A 26,889-nucleotide genomic window follows, 5' to 3' on the forward strand; every position below is an offset into this window, starting at 1 on the left:
TCTGAGCAGTGTCTCCCTCTAGTGGCTGCGGTCAGCAGCTCCGCCACTGGGAGATCAGTGCAGGGATGGAGTGTGTGTATGTGTGATTGTGTGTGTGAGAGTGTATGTGTGAGTGTGTGTGAGTGTGTGTGACAAACATTACAGCTGCTGTTTCGCTCTGTATAGTCTCTGTAATATTCTGTTTCGCTCAGAGTCCTGCCGGAGCGGAGGGTCTGTGTGTTAGTCCCGGCTCTTCAGAGCTCTTTGTTTCGGCGAGGGATGACTCTTGCGGACGGTCCTCCTCTCCGAGATGTTGCGTTTGACTTTGACCGCCGGCGGCGGCGGCGTCTGCAGCTCTAGAGATGGGCTGGAGTGTGAACGCTGGATCGGGGCGGCGCTGAGGTCCATCTGATCCACCGCTGCGCCCACACACACTCGTCATACACACACAGCCGGTCCGCCACCACTGCGTCCGCATCCAGAGATCGCCACACCTCCAGCGCCTGCAGGTACACCTCATACCGACCCTTCTGCAGACCACAGGACACAAGAACACAGCCGGCGGTCAATCTCTGAAGATCATTCAGGTCCGCTGTGTTCATGAAGACACTACAAGATGAACCACAGACGTTGTGTGTGTGTGTGTGTGTGGTGTGTGTGTGTGTGTTGTATACTCCAGCCCTGGTTTGTGTGTGTGTTCTCGCACCTCATACTGCAGGTACTCCTCCCTCTGCCGCTGCTCCTCCAGCGCTCTCGCTCTGGGTTTCCTGCCGTCCAGCGCCCCCTGCTGGAGGGAGACAGATCCTGCTGGAAACTGTAAAGCATTGCCGCGTGCGACTGCAGCTGTTTGTCCTGCAGAAACACACACCAAAATCACACACTTGCCTGTGACGGACACGCTGATCCTCACAACTCGTCTGTTTCAGACACGCGATGTGGAGTCTGGTGTGAGGTTAGCATCTGCAGCTAATGTCAACTCTGTTATGGTTCATTAATAAATTAACAACACTTAGCAGCAGAGTCACATATTCCAGACTCATTTCAGCATTATCTGACAGTAATATTGGGTTCAGCTCACTGTAAGCTATACAGTTGTTGTGTATTTCCAGTTTAAGAAAATGAGGTCAAAACGCCTGTAACACACGTGCAGTCCTGTACTGCAGTATACATGCAGGCAGTGTGTGTTTCAGTCTAATATAGGCATGTAGTGTGTATGTATTCAGGGATCGTGTGCTGATTAAGGGCCCTCAGTAGTGTTCAGTGTGTTCAGCATTACCAGCGGGAGGTTGGCCTGCGTCGCCGGCAGGATCGGCCGACAGAATCTCCTCTGTGAGCCGACGGCGGCTGGAAACGGCGGAGAGGAATGAAGTGCAGACACCAGATTAATGCGGCCGATCCAGGAGTTCATCTGCTCTGTGGTGCTGAGAAACAGGAGCAACACACACATTAAACACAACACACACTTTACACACACACTCCAGCCCTCAGAGACCATGAACACACACTCACAGCCCTTCTGTGACCGAGAAACACCACTCCAACCCTCAGAGGCCCTGACACACACTCAAAGCCCTTCTGTGACCCAGAACAGACACTTTGGCCTTCAGAGGCCCTGAACACACACTCATGGTGACTTGAGCCCGTGAATACTCACGGGGCCTCGAACAGGAACACCCTCCAGTCAGCCGTCTGCAGCCGGAACACGTGTGGCCGTTTGGTGTACTGCAGTGCCTGCTCAGCCAGAGCATGATGGACACTGAGCACCTCGTCTGAGCCCTGACCGTCCTTCACATAATCATCCTACAAGACACAAACAGGGTCAGTTCACTGCAGTCTGACAACACACACACACACACACACACACACACACACACACACACACACACACACACACCCTTCTGCAGGTACAGCACCATTCCCTTCAGCATGGCATAAAACGTCTTCCAGCTTCGTTTCCCCCAACGGAGCTGCAAATCAGGCGGTTATTAGTCTGCAAACACACTGACTGTACACTCAGTAGAGGAGCAGTTAACCTCTCCTCATTGCCGTTATCCGGAACTGCTCTTTATTCCAGATGGGGACTTACTACGTTTGCCGTCGATGTCCGCATGTGCTTTCCGCTTCAGAAAGCCTTTGTGGAAGACGCTGGCCTTGGTGTCGTGTGAAGATCCTGGAACGGGTTACTCTTGGAGCGCAGCGGCCCATCCTTCTCGCCATCTGGCTCCAGCATCAGGGATTTGGCCAAAACCTCGTCCTCTCTGTAACAAACAGAAGGACGTCAGACAGCAGCCAGAGCCAAACATCAAGCAGTGCAGATACAAGAACTCACATGGCCCACTGCAGCGGCTGGCTCTTGATGGAGCTGTAGAGACTCTGGAGAGAAACAAAGAGAAACAAGAGAAAACAGGTCAGTACTGAACACAGCGGCCGCAGACGCAGGAGAAACAGGTCAGTACTGAACACAGCGGCCGCAGACTGCAGGAGTTACAGGTCAGTACTGAACACAGCAGCCGCAGACGCAGGAGAAACAGGTCAGTACTGAACACAGCGGCCGCAGACGCAGGAGAAACAGGTCAGTACTGAACACAGCGGTCGCAGGCGCAGGAGAAACAGGTCAGTACTGAACACAAGCGGCTGCAGACACAGGAGAAATAGATACTCACCTTCAGGAGGTCCCGGCTGAAGCTTTCACCTCCATTCATGCCCTCTAGATTCGACACAAAGTCCGTTGAAGACATGGGCTTCCCAACGTTCTGGAGAGACACACAAGTTATTCCCTCACACACACACCTGGGCACGTTTTCTGTGACGTGGAGAGCTGTGAGAGACTCACCTGTCCGTGCAGGTCTGTGTTGAGCAGCATGAGGGCGCAGGTGAGTGTGAGCACGCTGGATGTGGAGTCGAAGGCCTCAGGGTTACAGTTCTGGAAGCGACAGGAGAAGTGCTGCAGGACACGCTCTCGCTCCTGAGACTCCCCCAGCAGAACCACCTCCTTCAGGAAACACCTGAGGGATGAAAACACAGGTGTGAAGCTGGTTTGGAGAATCGCCTCCATATGTGAGTTTGGCCTACCGCAGTGCGAGCTCCAGGCTCTGATCAGTGAAGTCGAAGAACCGCAGATACTCTTCCCCGACAGCTCGACTGAAGTCATTACTGCAGAAATACAAACACTTGCATTTAGAGACAGAAACACAATTTGACACAATAGATGTTTTTACAAATACAGTACACTTAACATGTAATTTGTGGATCAAGAAACATTAATTATAAGTGTTGAAGTGTGCGGTTTCATATGATTGTGGACATTTTTATACAGTACCATTACCAAACTTTTTTTTTGTTTTTTTTTTTTCTTTCAAAATTAATTGAAAGACATGAAGACTTACTCCTTGTCCAGATGCCTGACCACATCAGTGCGCTGAAACCCATCCAGTCTGTAGAGCTTCTCTGCCAAACGCTGAGCCTCAGCCCTGTTCACTGGTTGGGTCCTGTTTCTCCAGCTCAGTCCTGTTCACCGGCTGGGCCTTGTTCTCCATCTCAGCCGTACCATTAATGAGGGGCCCCACCAAGGTCGTGTGCTGCATGATGAGGCTGATCCCTGTTGCCGTATTTTGTGTACCCGGATACTTTGGGGGCCCCAGGTCTAATTTAGGCTCCAGAACCTCCTGATCTGACCTAGGCTCCAGATCTGACCTAGGCTCTAAATTCCACTTAGGCTCCAGAGGTTCCTGATTTGACTGTGGTTCCAGAGGCTCCGGATCTGACCTAGGCTCCAGATCTGACTGAGGCCCCTTATCTGACCTAGGCTCTAGATTTGACCTAGGCTCCAGAGGCTCCAGATCTGACTGTGGTGCCAAACCTAACCTAGGCTCCAGAGAATCCGGATCTGACTGAGACCACTGATCTAAACTTGGTTCCAATTCTGACTGAGGCCCCTGATCTGACCTAGGCTTTAGAGACTCCAGATCTGACTGAGGCTCTAGATCTGACTGAGGCCCCTGATCTGACCTAGGCTTTAGAGACTCCAAATCTGACTGTGGCTCCAGATCTGACTGAGGCCCCTGAGCTGACCTAGGCTCCAGAGAATCTGGATCTGACTGAGGCCCCTGATCTAAGCTAGGCTCCAGAACTGACTGTGGCCCCTGATCTGACCTAGGCTCCAGATTTGACCTAGGCTCCGTATCTGACTGTGGCTCCAGATCCGACTGAGGCCCCTGATCTGACCTAGGCTCCAGAGAATCTAGATCTGACTGAGGCCCCTGATCTAAGCTTGGCTCCAGAACTGACTGTGGCCCCTGATCTGACCTAGGCTCCAGAGAATCTAGATCTGACTGAGGCCCCTGATCTAAGCTTGGCTCCAGAACTGACTGTGGCCCCCTGATCTGACTTAGGCTCCAGATCTGACTGAGACCTCTGATCTGACCTAGGCTCCAAATTAGACCTAGGCACCAGAGGCTCTGGATCTGTCCGTGGTGTCATATCTGACTGAGGCCCCTGATCTGACCCAGGTTCCAGAGACTCTGGATATGACTGAGGCCCCTGATCTGACCTAGGGTCCAGAAACTCTGGATTTGACTGAGGCCCCTCATCTGACCTAGGCTCCAGAGACTGTGGATATGACTGAGGTCCCTGATCTGAGTGGAGCCCTCGGGCTCTCTGGTTCATCTCTGAAGACTCACTGTAGGCTGGATGTCTGTCGGACTCTGGATCTCTCAGGTCAGCTTCAGTCGGTGTGGTCAGCTGTTCTCCAGGGGTTGTGGGGGCTGGTTTATGGCTATTGGGGGCCTGGATGTGCTCAGCATGTGAAGGGTCTTCCTGCAGGTGTGTCTCTGCCTCAAGTGTGTGCATCTGATCAGGGGTCAGCTCTTCCTCAACTGCTGGTTCCTCACATGTGTGTGTGTCAGTGCAGAGCGGACCACCATCTGCAGAAGAGAACATACACCCTTCATCAGAAGCAGCAGTGTGTGTGTGTGTGTGTGTGTGAGTGTAGTAGCAGCGTGGGCAACAGTGTGTGTGTGTGTGTGTGTGGAACAGCAATGTGTGTGGTGTGTGTGTGTGTGTGTGGACACTGACAAGTGTTAGCTCACATCATAACGTTGTGCAACAGGAAGTGAACGATGGAGTCAGCAACACACTCACACAGAGACACACAGCTGATGAACACGTGGACGTTTCACAACAGCAGAGATCTACAGCTCATGTTTATAATCACACACACAAACACACACACACACACACACACACACACACACACACACACACACAGTGTACCTGTGTGTCCTGCAGAGGCTGCTGGAGGCTCCTCAAGTGCGCAAACATCAGCTTCACACACCTGTCAGAGCAAAGCATTAATGTCACTCAGGAGGTGAACACTGAGCGTCAGCTCAACCAGCCACACACTCATTACGACCAAACACACACTGAGTCTATCTCAGACGGATAATCTGAGTATATCAGTGCTGCGCTCGCTGTAGAGAGTGTACAGGGGAACTCAGTGTATCAGTCACACACACACACACACACACACACACACACACAGCTCATCTGCTCTGACGCACCTGTGCCAGCACACACACATCGCCCGGCTCTCGCCCTGCTGCAGGCTCGGCTGCGTCCCACTGTACGGTGGCGTATGCGGGTGCGGTGCAGGGCTTGGGGTCAGAGGTCGCCCCACACACACTCTCCACCCGCTGCATGTAGCGCACCGCCTCCAGATACAGCTCCGATTCGCCCGCCGGAGCCTCCATCTGTGCTCACACACACTCAGAAGAGTCCAGAAGAGTCCATCAGCAGACTGAGGGTGCAGAACACACACACACACACACACGCACACACACGTCAACACTACAGTACTTTAGTAAGCGTGTGCAAACGTCGTCTTCAGGCTGAGGCACACCAGTGGACACACGAACGCTCGATTATCCGCCGTTTCCTCCGCGCTCCACTGTGTGTGTACGAGAGCTCAGGGGCGAACATGATAAAGAGAACACACACACTCACAGGAGAAACATTACAGCACAGAGCATCAGTGTGTGTGTGTGTGTGTGTGTCTGTTTGTTGAAGAAGTCAAAGCCACGCACAGAAGAGCGACATGAACATGCTGATCATATAGCAACACTACAGATACACACACACACCACACACACACACACACGCACACACACACACACACACACACACACACACACACACACACACAGTAATTAATTATCATCTAGTAATGTTTTGAGATGAAGCTCACCTCCTTCAGCAGTCAGAGATCTCAGAAACACACAGAGCGGATGTGCTCACACTGACTTCTGCTCAACACACACACACACTTCCTGACCACAAACAACCTCTACACACACAGGCGCACACATTCTATCTCTCTCTCAACACACACCTCTGTCTCACAGGCAGACACACACACATAAACATGAACACAATCTCACACACACTAACTGTCTGTCTCTTTCTCTCTCTATTACAACACACACACCACACCACACACACACACACACACACACGCACACACACGCACACACACGCACGCACGCGCACGCACACACACACACACACACACACACACACACAGTTTATATAGTTCTCCTGCAGTTCAGAATCACTATACATTATAACTCACTTCTTCAGTGAATATAAACACACACACACACACACACACACACACACACACGCACGCACAGTGGTGGAGCAGCACTGACCCACTAACTGCTACAGGTCCTGGATCAGCTCATCATTCCGGTGTAGCATCAACCTCACGCTTCCTGTGCAGCAGAAGACTGAAGATGCTCCTCGTGTTTTGATAAGACACACTTTAATCTCCATACCAGCGCATCTGCAACACACACACACACACAACACACACACACACACACACACAACTGCGTGTTTAAAGTGTACAGTCACAGAGGATCTGAAGAGCAGAGGTCACAGTGCTCCAGTGAACACCTGAAGCTCCACACACACACACACCACACAGCACGCACACACACACGCACACACACACACACACACACACACACACACACGCACACACACACACACACACGCACACACACACACACACCTTCATCACCTGAGATCCTCTTTAGCTCTACAGTCATCAGCAGAGGCAGTGAAGACGCCACAGCAGAGCTCACCTGCAGAATGAGGAACAGCTGATCCGCGAACACGTCCAGCAGCATTCACTCACATCTCCATACAACGCACAGGAATGCCTTCATTTGATTGGCTGTCGGCAGACACCTGCAAGCTCCGCCCACCTGACGGACGCTCAGATAGGATTGACAGCTGTCAGTCATTCAGCACAAAACACGTTAAATCTGCGTGTTTGAGGGAGAATATCCATATGAACATATTAAATATATATTACACTTGTTTATTCATACTACACCCTGCTAAAACAGCTCAAACCAGCCTAAACCGGTTGGCTAGTTTTAGCTGGTTGACCAACCTGGTTTTAGAGGGGTTTAGTTCATTTCCAGCCTGTTTAATTCAGTAGACTAGTGAAGTCCTTTAATTAACAACTAAACAAAAGAGCAAATACTGCACTTTCCAACAATTATATGCTGTATTGTCCTTCTACACACCACAGCGTGTGTTAAACTACTACACAGTGTAGTAAAAACTGAAGTGTACCACAGTATTCATTATGGCCGGGGCTCCAGCAGACGTTTAGTGTGTATTAATGAAGGCTCGTGTGACGCAAAGATGCTGTTCTTCGGGATATAGAGCCGAGAATAAGAGTATGTGTGTGTGTGTGTGTGTGTGTGTGTGTGTGTGTGGGTGTGTGTGTGTGTGTGTGTGTGTGTGTGTGTGAGAGAGAAGTAAAAACAGTTTAAACTGGAGAAAAACGAAACTGTGCCTTTTGATACTGCGCATGCGCACAGAGGGGCTGCAGCTCTCCTCCGGCCCGGCGGGGGCGGCGCTGAGTCTTCACTGCGGCTCCTGTGTCTGTTTGTGTCTGTGGAAATGGCGAAGTTTGGAGATTTAAAAGTCTTTCTCGAGTCTTCTCTGAATGAAATCTTCCGTGTGACCGTCAGTGATATCCTGGACTCGGTGGAGCAGACCGTCGGAGAGTTTCAGCGCAAAATCCAGAGGATCGAGACCGAGAACGAGGAGCTGAAGAAGCGGCTGAGGGCAGGAGAGGAGAGCCCGAAACACCGCAGACCCGGTGAAACACGGCAGCTTTTAGCCGGTTATTAATCTATTGTTACCCTGTTATTAATGTATCATTAGCCCGCTGTTCTGATTCAGGAGGAAATTGCTCTTTTAGCTGTTAATTCTTATTATTCCTCCAGCGATGCTCCTTTAATAAAGGCAGAGATCAGTATAATCCAGTCCAGTCAGATATAAACCGCGTTCAGTGGCCAACATTTCAGTCATGATGAGGCTTTTATCTTCATTTAAAGAGGTTTATTTACCATCACCATGAGCTTTGTCCAACATTTCGGTGTCTGCACCCTAGTTTTCCCTTAAACCTGTTTTATGATACTATAATGACGATAAACACACTGATATTGATCATGTTCACCACCACCGCCGCGTGTTACAGCAGAAACCCCATCAGCATAGTCAGATCCAGCAGAAAATACACATACAACATGCTCTAAATCCAGTAAAACACACACTCACACACACGCGCACACACGCGCACACACACACACACATGATTGTACTGATAGATGTGAACAGTCTCTTATATTCTGTTTGTTAAATATACACACTGAATACTGACAGCGCTGTGTGTGCGTGTGTGTGTGTGTGTGTGTGTGTGTTTCAGCCGCTGAGGATGGCGTTCGCAGAGCTGTGTTTCCCCTGAGCTGCGATGCGGAGTGTGTGCGCCGCTGTAAGAACACACAGACGGCAGACGCACCGCAGGACTGTGCAGGAGTGTGTTTATCAGTGTGTGTGTGTGTGAAGACCGAGCCGAAGGAAGACTGTGCATACACACAGCCGGAGATTAAGAGTGAGGACGTGGAGGAGCGCTGCGACCCTGAGACCACACACACACACACTGCAGACGCTGTGACACACACACACTCACTGAGACCGCATACACACACACTGCAGATGCTGTGACACACACACACTCACCTGAGACCTCATACACACACACTGCAGACGCTGTGACACACACACACTTACCTAAGACCGCATACACACACACTGCAGACGCTGTGACACACACACACTTACCTAAGACCGCATACACACACACTGCAGATGTTGTGACGCACACACACACACCTGAGACCGTATACACACACACTGCAGATGCTGTGACGCACACACACACACCTGAGGCCACATACACACACACTGCAGACACCGTGACGCACACACACTCTGAGGATGAGTCCAGCGCAGCGTCCGCCTCCCAGAACACACACGTGTGCGGTGTGTGTGGGACGGGCTTTGAGCGGGCAGACCTGCTGCTGCTGCACCTGCACACACACACCGGTGCGCGTCCGTTCATCTGCGGCGTCTGCGGGAAGAGCTACGGGCACCGGGGGCAGCTGCGCACACATCGGCGGCTGCACACGGGCGAGCGTCCGTACGGCTGCAGCGTCTGCGGGAAACGCTTCAATGAGCAGAGCCAGCTGAAGGTGCACCAGCGCACACACACCGGCGAGCGGCCGTACACCTGCAGCGCCTGCGGGAAGAGCTTCACCAATGCCGGGAATCTGCGCAGCCACCAGCGCACACACACCGGCGAGCGGCCATACGGCTGCAGCAGCTGCGGCAAACGATTCAACGGCGCGGGAGACCTGCGCACACACCAGCGCATTCACACCGGCGAGCGGCCGTACCACTGCGAGCTCTGCAACAAGAGGTTCAGCCAGGCCGGACACCTGACCATCCACCGCCGCATGCACACGGGCGAGCGGCCGTACGGCTGCAGCAGCTGCGGGAAGCGCTTCACCGTGGCCAGCAGCCTGAAGCTGCACCTGCTGACACACACGGGCGAGCGGCGGCACGCCTGCAGCCACTGCAGCAAGAGCTTCAGCCGCGCCGGACACCTGAAGAGGCACGCGCTGGTGCACAGCCGGCAGGAGCCGCACCGCTGCGAACACTGCGGCCGCATCTACAGCGACCCGTCCTCCCTGAGGAAGCACCAGAGGACGCACAGCGCAGCGGACGGGGGTCAGGGGTCAGCCGGGGGTCAGGGGTCAGATGACCAGAGCGGCGCCCAGTGACGAACACCTTCAGTCCTGCGCTCTGCATCCCCTCAGTAGTAATTAATGAAGCTGGTGGTGGTGTGTGGTTTATTCATCTGCATATGCCAGAGTAATTGGCGGTTCATTCCGCTGTGGCGGCCTCTGATAAATCAGGTACTGAGCTGAAGGAAAATGAATGAATGAATGAATGAATGCTGTGACTGTGATGGTCGCTCACTGACCTCTAGTGGACGCTCCTGAATCTGCTCCACTACTGTCTGTCCTCCATCAGAAGAGTGTGTGTGTGTGTGTGTGTGCGTTTCACTCTCTGAGGAGAGATGAGCTCTGCACGGTCCATGATAAACTCTGTTCTGGCCTGGTTCTGTAACTCCTCATCATTATTTCATGATCAAACACTGTAATCCCTCGTGTCCGAGTGTGTTTGGCTGAAAGCCTCTGCTGAATGATTAAGTGTAATGTTTTAACCACAGCAGCACATAAAGGAGCGTATGCTAATAACAGCGTATGCTAATAACAGCGTATGCTAATAACAGCGATGCTAATAACAGCGTATGCTAATAACAGCGTATGCTAATAACAGCGTATGCTAATAACAGCGATGCTCATCGTCTAATGTGTTTATCTAATGTTATTAATATTGTTTTATAGAATTAATGGCTCATGTCATTGATCTGTCTGGTCTATATAGACTCCATAAATCCCCCAGAACACACAGCAGGCTGACACTGTATTTATGTGTGTGTTTGTTTATTGATGTGGCAGTGCTCAACACTACATTGATCAAAGACACCTGAACATTAATGCTGAATAAATGAAGCTGAAGGCGCAGTGGATGAGGAGCAGATGCTGGAGTCTTCATTATTAATGCTGTGATTATGGGATGTCTGTGTGTAGATCAGTGTCAGTTCCTCCATCACAGCATCTGAAACACAGGGCAGAGTTCAGTTACAGCCGCTCTCTTCATGCAGGCGGTAACTGAAGGCAAAGTCCAGGCTTCATTAACATAAACACATCTTCATTCTCAATAACCCATGTAAAGGCATCTGTCTGCATTAGCCGTGTTCTGATGTCTGTTCTCTTCTCCAGAACTTCACTTAAAAAGCTAAAACTAGAAGTGTGTGTGTGCTGATGGAGGAGCAAACACTCAAAACAAACAAAATAAATATTAATTAATGCTAAATAACCAAAAATAAATGACGGTAATAACACACATCCTAATATAGGCGGTTCATTCCGCTGTGGCGACATCTGATAAATGAGGAGCTGAGCTGAAGGGAAGTGAGCTCAGAAAACAGACATATTGTACACTCAAATATATATATTTCTCTTGTTCAAACTACTTATTTAAAATGAGCTGAAACAACACAATTGCAGAGGTTTCATTGGGACAACTTAATTTTTTTTGTTCAATCCACATAAATTTGTTGAGCGTTAGCGTAATCGATTTGTGTTGTGACAGCATGAATGAATTGTGTGGAACCCTGTATATTTGACAGTGTATTTGAATTAAAACTAGTTTACTGTACAGATGTCCAGGCTCAGTCTTTTAAGAGCCGTCTCCTCCTAGAGTTTATTTTAAAGCAGTGGCTAAATGCGTGAAATCATCGATGGTATATAGTCTCTCAACAAACTTTCTTGTGTTTAGTTTTTTAAATAAAGCTTGTTACGATTACCATAGTAACCCTCCTGACTCCGCCTCCCTCATTCGTCTGGGAATTTGATTGGCTTTTGATTCTTCATATATTATGATGTAATATGAATAGCAATAAAGGGTTTTAGCAACCGTCGAATACAGACAACACCAGCTTTATTCAGAAACAATGACTGTGAGGAAAGATGAAGTCAGAACCATCCAGGAATATCTGAGAGGAGTTCAAACACAAGACTGGAGCTGAAGGGTTTGAGGAACAGCAGCAGTTTAACTTCAGGGTAAAGAGGAGACGGATAAGAGGATCAGCTGTGGGCCACTCAGGTAAACTGTGTTGAGAAGCTCAGTTGCTATCATGTTTTTTGTGGACTGTATAAAGGACTGCTGTGAAATGTTTTGCAGGACAGTATGAAATAAAACGCATGCAGTTTTGGCTCATTTCCAGTGAGTGGTATGGCACAGTATGGTACGGTACGCTTTTATGGACGTTTCCACTGTCAAAGGGTACCTAAAAGCGAACCAAACTGTACCACTTTTACCTGCACCTGTCTAAAGTGTTTCTAGCACGACAAAAGGGCACTAAAAGGCGGAGCCAGACGTGCAGCTGAATGCTATTGGTTTAGAGATACGTCACTAGCGTGTGCACAAGCAGGGGAATGAAAACAAAGGAAGCGCCAATATTAAACATACAGCTGAGACATTACACTGTAATCATATATACATATAATAACGAGACGCGGTCGACCTGAGCTCAAACAAACCTTGTCATCGTCTTGATGAACAGCCACAAAGCCAAGAAGAAGAGCAGAATCTGCCCTGTTTGATAATGATAGCTGATGATAACGTGCTCATGATTATTGAAGAGCTTCTGACATCCTTTCAGAAACACAAACATGAGAGTGAAGCACGAAAACACACAGCAGCAGATGATTCTTCAGCAGTCTGAAACATGAACACACTGCCCTGTTGAACTCTGATCATCAGCTTCTGGACTATTCTGAGCTGGGAATGAGGGAGTTCCTCTCTAACAGAGGCTCCATGTGCTGCTGAAGATCACACACAGATGAGGGCTCTGCTCTGACTCTGGGCTATATTTCCTGTTGTTTTTGAACCCAGATAAGGACTAAATGTCTGCTGTGTGTAGTTTATCTGTAATTGGTATCATATCGGGGACTGTAAGGGTCTGTGTGTTTATATATGTTCATTTATTTAATATAATCGCAGATGTTACAGTAGGCTAATTCACACTATCATTGATCTGCAGTTATAATCAGATCATGTTGATAGAGAGGTCAGTAATGAACATTTATACACCAGTGTCGGCTGAAACGTTCTGTCGTACACCACACACACCAAAAGGGTACCATTGAAAGGCAGTGGAAACGCAAGCCTGATAAGTGTGACCTGTATACCGTACCGTACTGTACCACTCAGTGGAAATGGGCCATTTGCATGATGCTCTTACTTCACTTAAACAGTTAGCTTTGCACACAGCTGTGTGTGAGAGTGAGTGTGTATCAGTGTGTGTATTTCCAGCTAAAGCACAAACACACTGCATTAGGCTGTTTATCACCTGTTCAGTGCAGGTCTAGGCTCCGGCTGACGGTGCTTAGTGGCTCCTCTGGGCGGCTGCGTCTCCTCCAGCAGGGTGGGGCTCTGGGCTCCCTCCACAGGTACAGCGCCGGCTGGATGCTGCTGCTGATGTCCATGAAGCCGAAAGCGATATAGTGCACGCAGCAGTGGAAGACCAGTGGGGGGAAGTACTCCTGGAAGGGGAACAGTGCCACTGGAGGGAAGTAGTTGAAGACGGTGATGGCCAGGATCAGCAGCACAGTGCGGAAGGCCTTCTTTTTGACCGGGTGCCGATGGTCTCTGCCCGGGGCAGAACGCCGCAGGGCCCACAAGATGGAGCCGTTGCAGAACAGCATGAAGGCGAACGCCACCAGGATCATCACTGTGAACACCTTCTCGAAGTTGGGGATGTTTCCGGCACACTTGGCGGCAGCATAGAGCAGTGTGACGACCCAGACGGCGGCGGCGCACACGGAGCGGTGGCGGCGGTCCTGCAGCGCACTGAAGGTCACCGGGTGCAACACGGCAGCGTATCGGTCCAGGCAGATGCAGGACAGGAACAGCGGAGATGCATCCTTCACACCATAGAAGAAGCGCAGCACGAACCACATGTGGCTGGAGCTTCGGTACACGATGTTGACCAGCTCCAGTGGCGGGATCAGACAGAAGCCGGCATCCAGAACCGCCAGCTGCACCATGAAGATGTCGGAGCTGGAGGAGTCCCGCCGGTTCCGCCGGATCAGCCACAGCACCATCAGGTTCGCCGGGACTCCCAGGAACATGTTGATGAACTGCAGCACCAGGTAGAAGATGAGCGCGGCTGGCATCTCTGCACAGCTGTCCAGCATCGTCAGCGGGACAGAGGAGCCATTCAGCGGCCGGTGGAGGACCAGCAGCACGGAGGAGTTAGCAGTCCAGGCAGATCCATGGGGACCACTGTGGGACACACACACACGAATCAGACAGGGGTAAGGCACAGGACAGACAGGGGTTAGGCACAGGGGTCAGGCAGGTCAGAAAGAGGTTAGGCACAGGGACACAGGTCAGACAGGGGTCAAGCAGTGGTCAGATGGGTCAAGAACAGCTCAAACACAGGACCCCAAACTGCTGAAGCAGGGGTCACACAAGGGTCAAACAGAGGTCAGGCAGGGCTCGGACACAGGGGTCAAACACAGGTCAAGCAGGGTTCCGGCAAGGGTCAAACAAATGTCAGGCAGGGGTCAGACAGGGTCAAACACAGGCACATCTGCCGAACACCTTCAGTTTGTGACATTATTCTGCAGATGGACAGTACACCGTCACTGAACAGGATCCACTGCGGCACATACATGCTGTACACACTAATCAGATAACAGACTGAAGATTCTCTTCATCTTCTCTACACTGTATAGCTGAACACGAGCATTGGTCCTTATATCAGGCACGTTTAGGCTCAGAAATTTCACTTTAATGTCAATGCTGATGATTATTAAGGTCTAATTTACCTGCCATTAGAGCACAGAAGCCTGAAGAAGCTCATTTACAACATGACATGCTGGACTTTTGCTGAAGTACAGTTTTAATCCCTGTATACACTCTAATATCCCAGAAATCTGTCATTTCCATCAGTCCAATCCAGTAAAGCAGACCTGCATTGATAATATAATCTGAGCGGTTCAGACTGCAGTCTGTGGTCTCATCAGTCTAACCTGAACATAAACCTGCCGCCATCAGAGTTTCTGTAAAGCTGAGCACAGTAATGTTCTCTTACCTGTCGTCGGTCCTGCAGATGAACCTGTGAGCGACGGCAGCTTATTTAAAGCCACGGCTCTGTCCCTCTGGTTATTCAACACCTCCAGGAGCGCCAGCCAATCAGATCCCAGCGTTCTGGAGACTGAAGCCGGTATGCAAATGTGTCTCTGAATGTAGATTTCTGAAGAAGCGTTTGCATATTTGTGTTTATGGATAAGGAAGGTAATGAATATGGTTGGCTCAGGATGGCGGGTTCGGGCAGGAAGTGCTCGTCGTTCACAGCGATCGGCAGTGATGCAACTCGCCATCGGATCTGACGGAAATTTGGTGGTAAACAACTGATGCAACTGTACATCACTTCTGAAACTCAGTGTAACAAACCGGCCTTTATTACATGAAGCTGACACGGAGGAGGTTTGATTGGCCAGCGGTGGATTATTTCAGTGTGTGTGTGTGTGTGTGTGACTGAAACATCTTCAGATCCTCACTGAATGAACACATTTAAAGCACATTTACAGCTGAACAGTCATTTGAAAATCATCGTCTATCTACTGGAACAGTGCAGAACAGAGAGGAAACGGCAGGAGTGTGAGGAACTGCTGCAGGAGCTGACTATTACTGCTCTTCATCTGGTGATGAACATATAGATGTACTGAGAGAATAACACGCTTATCTGTGACTACATGAAAATCACCTGTTAAACTCCTGTACTGTTAGCAGCAAGTGTAGCGTAAAAGAGCAAACACAGGACGGGATGATGATGCTCGTGCAGGAGTGAAGCAGTCCATTATTAAACTGAAGCAGAACACACAGAACAGAACTGAACACACTCTCACAGCAACAGCAGCAAGATTTAATGAAGGAAAATCATCCAGTATGGTCTGTGTGTAAAGTAGAGTGCTGGAATAATTATAATCATCACATCACACGGGTAAAACACAGCAGCAGAAACACACACACACACACACACACCTGTAAAAACACCACTGCTCTTCAGCCGCACTGACTCCAGAACAGTCTTTCATCATCACACAACTCTTGAACAATCATTGAACTGTCAATCATTTCCCCAAAGCTGAAGTGTGGTGTCACTCGACTGAACTCAGCAGAGGGCTATCAGGGATTTAGGGCGGGGCAATCAGGGACTTGGGGAGGAACTATCAGTCCTTTGGGGTTGGGCTATCAGTCCTTTAGGGCAGGGCTATCAGGGATTTGGGGAGGGGCCAACAGTCCTTTAGGGCGGGGCTAACAATGCAAGTCTCGTTTCTGCTCTTCGGTTCCCAAAGGATGAAATCATGCACCATCTACATTTATTTCTCTTTTCAGGTCTGTTTCAGTGTGGCGTGTCACAGGCAGACGAAGGTGGAGCGACAGTGGTGGAGCAACCGCAGTCAGGTGGAGCAACCGCGGTCAGATAAAGGTGGAGCAACCGCAGTCAGGTGGAGCGACCGCGGTCAGGTGGAGCGACCACAGTCAGATAAAGGTGGAGCAACCGCAGTCAGGTGGAGCGACCGCGGTCAGGTGGAGCGACCACAGTCAGATAAAGGTGGAGCAACCGCAGTCAGGTGAAGCGACCGCGGTCATATAAAGGTGGAGCGACCGCGGTCAGATAAAGGTGGAGTCGAGCGCGCTGCTGTCGTGTGCGCTGTGAGCTCGAGCCTCGAACAGCTGCTTGATCAGAGCACACTTCTCCTGCTCCAGCTGACTGATGCGCTCACTCTTCTCTGTCACTTCCTGTAAGAGACAGAAACCAGAGTCAGAAACTGTAGAATTATGACCAGCATTTAATTTCATCTCAACCACATGATGATCCATGCTTTCATGCTGTTAAGGCCAAGCTCTGAGCCGAGCATCCGAATGTGGCAGCAGAAATGGAGACTCATCAGACCAGGCAACGTTTCTCCAATCTTCTATTGTCCAGTTTTGGTGAGCCTGTGTGAATTGTAGCCTCAGTTTCCTGTTCTTAGCTGACAGGAGCGGCACCCGGTGTGGTCTTCTGCTGCCTTTCTATCAGCTGGAACCAGTCTGGCCATTCTCCTCTGACCTCTGACATCAACAAGGCATTTGAGCCCACAGAACTGCCACTCACTGGATATTTCCTCTTTGTCGGACCATTCTCTGTAAACCCTAGAGATGGTTGTGCGTGAAAATCCCAGTAGATCAGCAGTTTCTGAAATACTCAGAGCAGCCCGTCTGTCACCAACAACCATGCCACGTTCAGAGTCACTTAAATCCCTTTTCTTCCCCATTCTGATGCTCGCTTTGACCTGCAGCAGATCATCTTGATCATGTCTACATGCCTAAATGCAGTGAGCTGCTGACATGTGATTGGCTGATTAGACATTTGTGTTAATGAGTGGTTGGGCAAGTGTACCTAATAAAGTGGCCGCTGATTGTACTTCAGTTCATTAATCATCCACAGGATGGAAATAACCTAATATAGTCATTTCAGATTTAACCCAAGTTTGTAATGTGCTCACAGATTTTAACAGCGGGGTGTGTGTGTGTGACCTGTGTCAGCAGCCGGTTGTGCTCCTTCAGTGTGTGTATGGCCTGCGGTGGCGCAGCAGCACTGGGTGATCCTCCAGCATAGGGTGCAGCAGTGGACGGGAGCGTCTGAAACAGAAGACAGAGTGACTGTCACACACGCATGCGCACACACACACACACACACACACACACACACACACACACACACACGCATGCACGAACAAACACACACGCACATGCATGCGCACACACACACACTCACGCACACAGACACACACACAAACACACACACACGCACGCACGCACGCACACACACGCACGCACACACATACTCGCGCAATCATGAACAAACACACACACACAAACACACTCACGCACGCATGCACAAACACACGCACCCACGCACACACACAAGATGTCTTTACGAACCTTCCCAGAGCAGGAGATTAATTCATTCAGGCAGCGCGAGACGTCCTGTAGTTTGGGCAGAAGAACATCCAGACGACTCTGAGTAGACTCACACGAACACTCCTGCACACACACACACACACACACACACACACAGACACGCAGACACACACACACACACACACATCTCCTGTTAACATCATACTGTAGTCTTCAGTTCTCAGCGCAGTAAAGATGATGATGATGATGATGATAACAGTAATAGTCGTACGCTGGTGTGGCGGTTCTGCCCGATGAGCCTCTGCGTCTCCATGATGTTGTGGATCTGTGTCTGAAACCACTCTCTGGCCTGATCCAAAACATCCATCCCGGCCAGCAGAGAGTCCTTCTCCTGCTCCAGCTCCTTCATCTGCTTCAGCTGCGCACGCACACACACGCGCACACACACACACACACACGCACATGCACACACACACATCATTACAGTAGTGTTTTTTCCTTCATCTGCTTCAGCTGCGCACACACACACACACACACACACACACGCGCACATGCACACACACGCGCACACACATCATTACAGTAGTGTTTTTTTCCTTCATCTGCCTCAGCTGCGCACACACACACACACACACACACACACACACACACACACACACACACACACACACACACACTTTCATGTGCTGTTGGATCTGGAGACTCTGTACTGTTAAGCAGCACTATAGCGCCCCCTGGTGCAATACAGAGAACACAGGGACAAACTGGAACACTGGTCAATGGAGAAAAGCATTAATGAACTTTAAACACTGTGATGATGATGATGAAGGACTGAATGGATCTGCAAATGTATTATTATTAGAACTGAATATGATGAAGAACAGGGGGCGCTTTAAAGAAAATGACCACAAAAGTCAGACGGATAAACAGAGAAGTAGAACGTTTCTGGAACTACGTCACATCATTAACATCAGTCAATATTTTTAAACTAATTATTTTTACTATTTTTATTAATTATTTTATTGATTATAAGAGTTTTTATAACCATTCAAGATTTTTTTCATCAAACTTTGATGCATCATTTGCTTCTGTTCATGTCTCAGACAGTTCTACCTATTAAAGTTTATTAAATATTAATGACAGCAGAGCATGGGCTGCTCTACAGATATACATTCATTATGGCAAGAATAAAAGCAAATAAAAAAGCAAACTTACTGAAAAACACAGATGTTTTTTAGATTTAACCCGCTCCACAATTCACATATTACTGCCTGCCTGGTTTCTGTCCTCTACTGATGCTAAAAAGTCCAACACTCCTGACCATCATCACCAATAAAGCCCAGAGAAACAGGCCAGCAGTACACTGTACACCGACAGGCTCAGATAGTCCTTTACAGTTAGGAAAGAAATCATTTGTTCCATAATTTTAGTTTTGTAACTATGAAATTGTATTAAATTCAGAATTATAACATAAAGATCAGTGTTAAACCTGTGACTGGAGGAAAAACACATCTCTGTGATGGTGTATCTGCGTCTCCACTTTTGCCATGGCCTCTCTTGGCTTTGACAGACTCATCCCTCAGGTTTTTCCAAACCTTTTAGCAAAATCTTTCCTCCTTTCCCACGGCTGCTGCAATATCTAGCCAGGAATTATTGATCATCAGGTTATCTCTATGATCACGGATCATAAAGATGTGTACAGGCGTTCTGTTTCAGACAAAATCTCTTCAAAGTGTGTCATACTTAACTCAAATCAAACGTGGCGCTGCGTGAACTGCTCGCTCCAGTCTCAAACAAAATCATGCGATCCGCCAGCCGAAATCATGTCACGCGCACCTAAAGCGAACCTCCGCAAACTCCGCGATGGCGCCACATTCGCCGCGCACACTGAAACGAACTAGGGGATGCATCGAGTATAAACAAGGCATAACCCTGACCCTAACCACCGACGCAATCTCCCACAGGAGTCCGCCAGTCTCTCTCTCTCCACCTCTCTGTCTCTGTCTCTCCATCACTCACCCAGAGGTAGAAGCGCAGGGCTCTGCTGGAGATCAGGCTGCTGCTCAGCGGGATGAATACAGTGGTGTAAGCAGCCCATACGGCAGCATGGAGGCCCCGGGGCCCAAGCCGACCAGCCACCATGAGCACCGAGAGACAAACACATACACACACACAGCGGAGAGAGAGAGAGGATCACACGGGTGGAGCCACACTCAAAACATCTGCAGAGTCAACGCTTTCAGGACAGAACACTGAACACACACACACACACACACACACACACACGACACTAAAGGTTTTAACACAGCATTAGCAGTCACCCCCCCTTGTTGAGGAACTTCTAAATAAATAATTAAATCTGGAATCTCAGCGACTGTCAGACATGTGGACTCATCCGCGATGTTTCCTCTATTATACAGCAGAGATAAACAGCAAGATAATAATCAATGATCGAGATGAGCAGCTATTTATAATCACAGGAACTCAGTTATAGGAAGCAGCCGGTGATATTCAGGCATTACAGGGCTTCATCTGATCAAGTTTAGTCTTTTTGCCAAATAAAATGTTGAGATATAGTGTTGATCTGCTGACCTGACGACACTGAGCCTTTAATCCCACTCTGTGTGTGTGTGTGTGTGTGTGTGTGTGTAGCAGGAGCTGCTGCAGCTCATCAGCACAATAGCTGTGTTTCCGCTGTGGGAGCCCAGCGAGTCTCCATTAATCCAGTCATCATGTTCAGCGTATGAACAGAAACGTCACACACCTCACAGCTCACAGCTCACAGCTCATGGTTATATGACGATCAAAGAGAACGTATTGATAACATGCCGTGTGTGTGGAGTATGGTCACCCTACAAAACCAGCAGAACAGAACGCCCCGTAAATCAGCAGTCGATCTGCTGGTGTATCTCAGATGATCCTGATCCGCTGCTTCAGGAGTTAGGGTTAGCTGACCTCTGACCTCTGCACTAACAGCTGTGATTGTACATTAGACGAGGCTTTAAACTGAACTGAACCCTGAAGCAACCACTGGAGCATCAGAACAGCTCAATGAATGAGGAGATCTTCTTTACCAGCCCATAATCGACTCCGCTGGTCACGGTGTGGCGTCTCTGCTCGTCACGACTCCTGGTGTGCCGCCGCGATCGCATGAAGCCCGTCACCGTTTCACTGCGAGACCGAGGCAGACCGGCGCTCTCTACTGGCCAAAACAGAAGAACACACCATTAGAAACACACACACACACACACACGCACGCACGCGCACACACAGACACACACACAGACACACACAAACACACACACACACACCCATAAACAAACAATTTGCGCTCAGTTTAGTCTCAGTTTGCGCTCAGTTTAGTCTGATCCTCTGAGCAGGGAGAACATGACGGGACGCCTCTGGCCTATTAGGACACATTTCTCTATACTTCAGTCACTCTCTAGGCACAATGAGCTCAACATGAGTCTCTGTGGGCTAAACGGATGATCAATATCAGTGTTTTGGCACATTCAGTGTCCTACATCTCTCTAATTTTTTTCTCACTCAAACACAACAGCTGCCAAACATCTTTATACGTACAGGAGATTTAGCAAATGCTTACATACTGTTTTCACACCTGTTAAACTTCTGTTCAACACAATAACATCATGCAGAACTGAATGAGAGCAATATTATACTGAACCATAATTCTCATCTAAACATGCAGTTAAAGCAGCCGCAGCTGATGAACATCTACACCGGCGTTACTCCTTCAATTTCATTACACAAGGAGACGACTGCTGAATAGGGTTGTGTTGTGCTGTAAACATGGACCCAGCCAGAAATAGAGAAGTGGCTGAAAGAGGAAGAAGATTGCCAGGGATGGATCAGGCATGCCAGAAGATTCTTTCCTAGGTGTATTGCCCTAGATGACATCAGATGTGATGTGGATCAGAACCTGTGGCCAAATGGAGAAGAGCCAGTAGATCAGCATCACTATTGTATCTGTATCAGTGGACGGTGTGGAGACAAATTCTTGTGTTTTGGAATTACTCAGTGCAAAAAAATAGAATAAAATAAAGGACATAAATATTGAGGAATCAGCATCATGTCTGATTCATTACAGTCACATATACTGCAGTTATTCACAGAGACGTGCCCTTGTTGTACACAGGAAAACACTGTGTAATGCTGCATGTTGTGAGTGTGTTTAGCTCATTGTTTTGGTGGGGACAAAGTGTGTTTGTCTGCTGTCCACCTTTGCTAGTGTTCTGGAGGAATGAGTTTATTTGAGAGCTGAATCAAGTGTTGTGGTAGCTGCAGTGCAGTTTGAATGAGGAATGAACTGCTTTGCCAAGCTAAAAGTCGGTCAGGAGAATGGTGTCAAGAGTTCTGCAAAAGTGACCTGAGCGTTGAGGAATGTGTCCGAGCGTCTGTAAAACACTGTAATCCGCTTGTGTTCCAGAAACAGCAGGGTTTGAGGGTTAATGCTGCGCTCCTGAACACATCGGGTGCTGTAAGCCTTTAGTGTGGCCAGAACAGCTGTGGGTATATCCTGTGGAAAACACCCGTTTTTGGGTCAGAAAATTCTTTCATTCATTCATTTCCCTTCGGCTTAGTCCATGATCCATCTGAGCTCGCCACAGTGGAATGAACTGCCAATTACTCTGACATAGGCCTCTTCTGTGTTCTTATTTAAATCACTCTTAAAACTCTTTTTTCTGTTGGCGTTTGACACCTGATCTTAATACCTGTTTATTATAATGTGTGTGTGTGATCTGTAGTTGAGCTGTATTGATCCTGTGGTTTATACACGATGATGCTTATTCTGTATTTTCTGTACAGCACTTTGGCTCACTTCTGTGTTTGTAAAGTGCTCTATAAATAAAGTTTGACTTGACATATGTTTTACACAGCAGATGCCCTTCTAGCCGCAACCCAGTGCTGGGAAACACCCATACACACTCATTCACACACACACACACACACACACTCATACACTACGGCCAGTTTAGTTGATCAATTCCCCTATAGCGCATGTGTTTGGACTGTGGGGGAAACCGGAGCACCCGGAGGAAACCCACACCAACACGGGGAGAACATGCAAACTCCACACAGAAACACCAACTGACCCAGCCGGGACTCAAACCAGAGACCTTCTTGCTGTGGGGCGATTGTGTTACCCACTGCTGCCCTCCATCTAAACATCTGTCAGCTAAATCACCAACACAACACGCTGCTTCAGCACAGGACAGAAACACACACCGTCCTGCTTTACCCTCCACCTGACTGAAACTCACACGTCTGAAACGCTTTGGGGACTCTTCCTCTATAAACTGGGTGAGTCAGTCACGCGGTGCAGGAACAACCGGTTTCACCAACTGCTGTGGGCTAGATCTGAATGTCACTATCCGCTTATTAAATGTGACCTCACGCCAAGTGGCTTCCGGGTCCAAGCGCTCTATCAAACTGTACACGGAGACTCATCAAAAAGTATTAATAAACGTTTACAAAGCGCTGTAATACTTCCGAAAATCACGATCACAGTGTTCATATCCAAGTCTAATATCCAATGGCCAGAAAGTGATTAGTTAAAAGTCCAGAGACTGTAGCGTACACCATGATTTATATAAAATTCACTTTACTGTGTGATATGACTAAAGAGTGGCCATTAATGAACATTTCCTCAATTCAACTGAGTAGCGGCACGGACCCGGAACAGTATTCCATCCGTCACCACTTAACAAGCGGATAATAACAGTACTGATGAACAGATAATAACAGATGAAGATGTCCATGTGTGATCTTTGTTTTAGCTTCACCTTTAACTACACCAGGGTGCAGATGATAGCTAGAGAGAGTGAGCACTGGAGCTACAGGACTGACTGTAAACACTGCAGAAACTACAGATCAGGAAAATGTGTCAGCAGAGGAGCAAAACTCACATAAGAGCTGATATTAAACACCGCGCAGTAACACACACCAGATTACTGAAGTCAGAGTTTAGGAATATTCCTATTCTGTGCCATTCTGTCATCATAACTGACTACAAGCAGACAGAACTCTCAGAGCCTAGAGATGCTGCCTTCAGTAAAATACCCCAAACAGGTCCCAAAAACAGCACATCCACCAATCAATGTGCTCAAATCCATCCACACCAGTGCTGTGATGAATCCTGCTGTGTAAATATCCAGAACTGTGTTGTACTGATCCATGTAGAGCGGACGGGACAGCACACAGTGTTAGAGGATGAAGACTGTGTGTCTGCTGCTGATGAATCAAACCTCTCCACACACTAATGAAGACATTTGATTTATAATCATGTAAAGGAGAGATGGTGTGTTCTCCCTCTGATGCTGATACACAACTAACAGCTGCAGAATAACTTCAACTAATAACGAGTCCTGTCTATCAACATAAATAACCTGGGCCTGACCTGGGATCTGCTGTGTGTGTTTGTTACTGGTGTTTTAAACACTCATCAAACATTCCTGAGGGAATCTGATCAGCGCACGCGCGCGCGCACACACACGCACGCACGCACACATCTGTCTTTGACAGATCTGTCGGTATGTTTAACCCCCGCGCTGGGGGAAAGTGTTAAACCGGGCGGTCGGTGGCCGTGAAACACTCACCGTTTCTCTGCTCGGGGTGTTCCAGTGGGTCGATGGACCGGGGCTGAAGCGGGTCCTGTCCGTATCGATATGAACTCTCCGTCCCCCCGCAGCTCCGCGACGCGACTAAAAAGGCGGAGTAACGGGAAGAAGCGGCGAGTTTGTCCGTAAAGGCAGAGCTCTCTCGCGGTCGGCCCCTTCCGGGCTGCCGGTTGTGGAGTGTGTTTATTCCGTTACTCGGGCCCAGCGGCCGGACTCTGCCTTCCCCGGGTCTCCACTGCGGGTGCTCTGCCGGTCTGCTGCCGGTCTCCGGAACGAACATGGAGTTTCTGAGTCCCGCGACGAACCGCTCGAAGGACAGGCAGCCGTTAACCGGTGCGACCCGCCGCAGACTCTCCAGAACCCCCGCGGGTAGACCCCGCTCCCCCGCGCCGCGCCAACGACTCTCAATCTCCGACAGGTGAACAAACCCGCGCTGTTGATCGTCCAGAATGTCGAATAACGTCCGCAGACTGTGGAGGAACGCTCGGGGCAGCGCCGCGTCGGGAACCGCGCAGTCTGTCCTGACGCCGCCGTGCAGAGTATTGATTAGCCCGTTCTGCGTGCCGTTGTGATCGGTTTGAATCAAAGCCATCGATCTCCTGTGTTTCTCTGATCGCTTTATTGATCGGTTCCTCTTTCTCAGGTGATCTTCCTCAAACTCCTGCACTAGTTTCCTCGAACTCTGGGGCGTGTCCTCCAGACTGTAGTCCCTCCCAGAAGATGCTAGCTTCGCTGAAGCGATCATCTCATTGGCCAGAGGCAGACTGGCTTTACTGTGATTGGCTGAAGCTCCAGTAAGAGTAGATTTGAGTTTCTCTGTGTGTTTGAATAAATCTGCTGGTCTGCCGCATTTCCCGCATATTCTGAACAGAACAGAGAAGTGTCCGTTCTCAATGACCCAGCAGCACACACTCAAATCCCAAACCTGCTTCATTTGGAGGAGCTGAAATGCACAGCTGCCAGGGCCGGATTAAGAACACATTGGGTCCTGGGGATATAGCAAGTCCAAGAGCACCCGTCGTTGTTTTACCTCACAAAAGCATACATATGTTGTTGTTTTTATTATTATTGTTTTATTAGTAATAATTTACTAATTAATGTTATTATCTAATTTTCCACTATTTGATTTACATTTGCAAAAATCTTACTTATGCAAACAATCTGCAAAAATCAGCAAAACAAAAAACATTTGCAACACTTCCTAAATAAGTGCTTTATAATAAATACTTTAAATAGGATTTTACATGTTTAAAAATTACTTTCAAACTTTAGCTGACCCTGAATCCCTAATGATGGGATATCTATAAAATGCATGCTTTTAATAGGCAAAAATATTGTGGTCTTCTGAGTTACAGAAGGCTAGCATCTTTATTTTTTTATTTTTTATTTTTAGCATCAGATATATTGTCTGATGAATGCCAGCATCAATATTTCATTGCTCCATATAATTACTGTCATTTTTTTTTTAAAAAAAAGGGGCCAAGTAAACCTTCATAATGTTTGCTTTCTAACTGCTTCAGTTACACTGACTGAAAGAATAACTGAGTATATTTATTTAAGATAGATACTCCACAATGACAGACGTCTTGCTAACGGTCTGTGTAGGTTATTTGATTTGTTCGCACGCTGTCTCGATTATATTGTGTGATAGAAGATCATGCAGGCGCGCATGTACAAGTTAATCACTGAATAAGACTGTTTGATTTCTATGTTTTGTTCCACGATGTTTCATTAGCCTACCTTTGATCGGGCAGTTATCGCGATAGTGCTGAAATAAGGGACTGTCCTGGGAAAATTGGGACATCTGATCCCCCTATGGGTGTCTAAAACAGGGCTATTCAATATTCTGATTGGGCTACAGCCACTCCAAGCCCGAGTTTAGCACCGGCGCCACTGTTTTTGAACAGCAGGGAACCGAAAGGAATACTTCACATTATCCACGAGAGAAAGCATAACACAAAGAGGTGTTTCCCACGTCATAGCGCTAGTTAAAAGCCTATCAAGGGCCTCTTCTTCCGTGGGCCCTGGGGCTTCAGCCCAACCTAGCCCTTATGTTAATGCAGCTGCTGCAGATGAATGAGTCTTTACTGCTGTACCGCCTCAGTTTGACTGCATTACTGATCACAGCATGTGCACAAATAATCAGATTACTGTCAATTACTTTGAACACTTATTAAACCTGAAATAAATACCTGTGACCGTCTTATATCTTCTGTGATTTAATACTGACTGAAACACG

General features: G+C 48.6%; 3 protein-coding genes and 1 long non-coding RNA gene across 5 annotated transcripts; 1 reads left to right on the forward strand and 3 right to left on the reverse strand.

The window, feature by feature from the left end:
- Window positions 1–6,305, reverse strand: LOC130229882 (PH and SEC7 domain-containing protein 1). Its single transcript, XM_056458902.1, is given in 21 exon segments — window positions 1–264; window positions 266–404; window positions 407–509; window positions 686–774; window positions 777–831; window positions 1,256–1,400; window positions 1,634–1,778; window positions 1,874–1,940; window positions 1,942–1,946; window positions 2,066–2,143; window positions 2,146–2,237; window positions 2,309–2,352; window positions 2,643–2,732; window positions 2,813–2,984; window positions 3,052–3,132; window positions 3,366–3,467; window positions 3,499–4,329; window positions 4,367–4,901; window positions 5,251–5,311; window positions 5,538–5,773; window positions 6,221–6,305. Coding segments are annotated over 20 exon segments (3,054 nt in total). The 5' UTR covers window positions 5,727–5,773; window positions 6,221–6,305; the 3' UTR covers window positions 1–233.
- Window positions 6,306–7,902: 1,597 nt separating this feature from the next.
- On the forward strand, window positions 7,903–11,844 carry LOC130229885 (uncharacterized). Its single transcript, XR_008837876.1, has 2 exons — window positions 7,903–8,155; window positions 8,765–11,844. It is a non-coding gene; the product is annotated as an uncharacterized LOC130229885 (long non-coding RNA).
- LOC130229884 (hydroxycarboxylic acid receptor 2) lies at window positions 11,005–14,566 on the reverse strand. Its single transcript, XM_056458903.1, is given in 3 exon segments — window positions 11,005–11,085; window positions 13,385–14,296; window positions 14,299–14,566. Coding segments are annotated over 2 exon segments (921 nt in total). The 5' UTR covers window positions 14,312–14,566; the 3' UTR covers window positions 11,005–11,085; window positions 13,385–13,388.
- A 1,380-nt stretch (window positions 14,567–15,946) lies between these two features.
- sapcd2 (suppressor APC domain containing 2) lies at window positions 15,947–25,337 on the reverse strand. 2 transcript variants are annotated; one of them, XM_056458905.1, is made up of 6 exons: window positions 24,630–25,337; window positions 21,087–21,211; window positions 18,284–18,430; window positions 18,034–18,135; window positions 17,626–17,730; window positions 15,947–16,848 (listed from the first exon to the last, which is right to left on the reverse strand). In XM_056458905.1, exons 1-6 carry the CDS (start codon window positions 25,240–25,242, stop codon window positions 16,720–16,722), a joined length of 1,221 nt encoding a protein of 406 aa, XP_056314880.1. In that variant the 5' UTR covers window positions 25,243–25,337; the 3' UTR covers window positions 15,947–16,719. The 2 variants fall into 2 exon arrangements, with proteins under 2 accessions (XP_056314880.1, XP_056314879.1); XM_056458904.1 differs by having other exon boundaries at window positions 21,087–21,214.
- Between the last annotated feature and the right edge of the window lie 1,552 nt (window positions 25,338–26,889).

This window comes from Danio aesculapii, chromosome 5, assembly GCF_903798145.1.
Source record: "Danio aesculapii chromosome 5, fDanAes4.1, whole genome shotgun sequence".
Classification (NCBI taxonomy): Eukaryota; Metazoa; Chordata; class Actinopteri; order Cypriniformes; family Danionidae; genus Danio; species Danio aesculapii.

Excerpts from the sequence above, each read along its gene's own strand:
- sapcd2 (XM_056458904.1), bottom strand. The coding sequence starts at position 25,242 with ATGGCTTTGATTCAAACCGATCACAACGGCACGCAGAACGGGCTAATC. Across the intron at positions 18,431-21,086 it reads GCGGAGTCGATTATGGGCTG|CTGAAGCAGATGAAGGAGCT; the intron begins GTAAAGAAGATC and ends GTGCGTGCGCAG. Across the intron at positions 16,849-17,625 it reads ACAACCGGCTGCTGACACAG|GAAGTGACAGAGAAGAGTGA; the intron begins GTCACACACACA and ends TGTCTCTTACAG.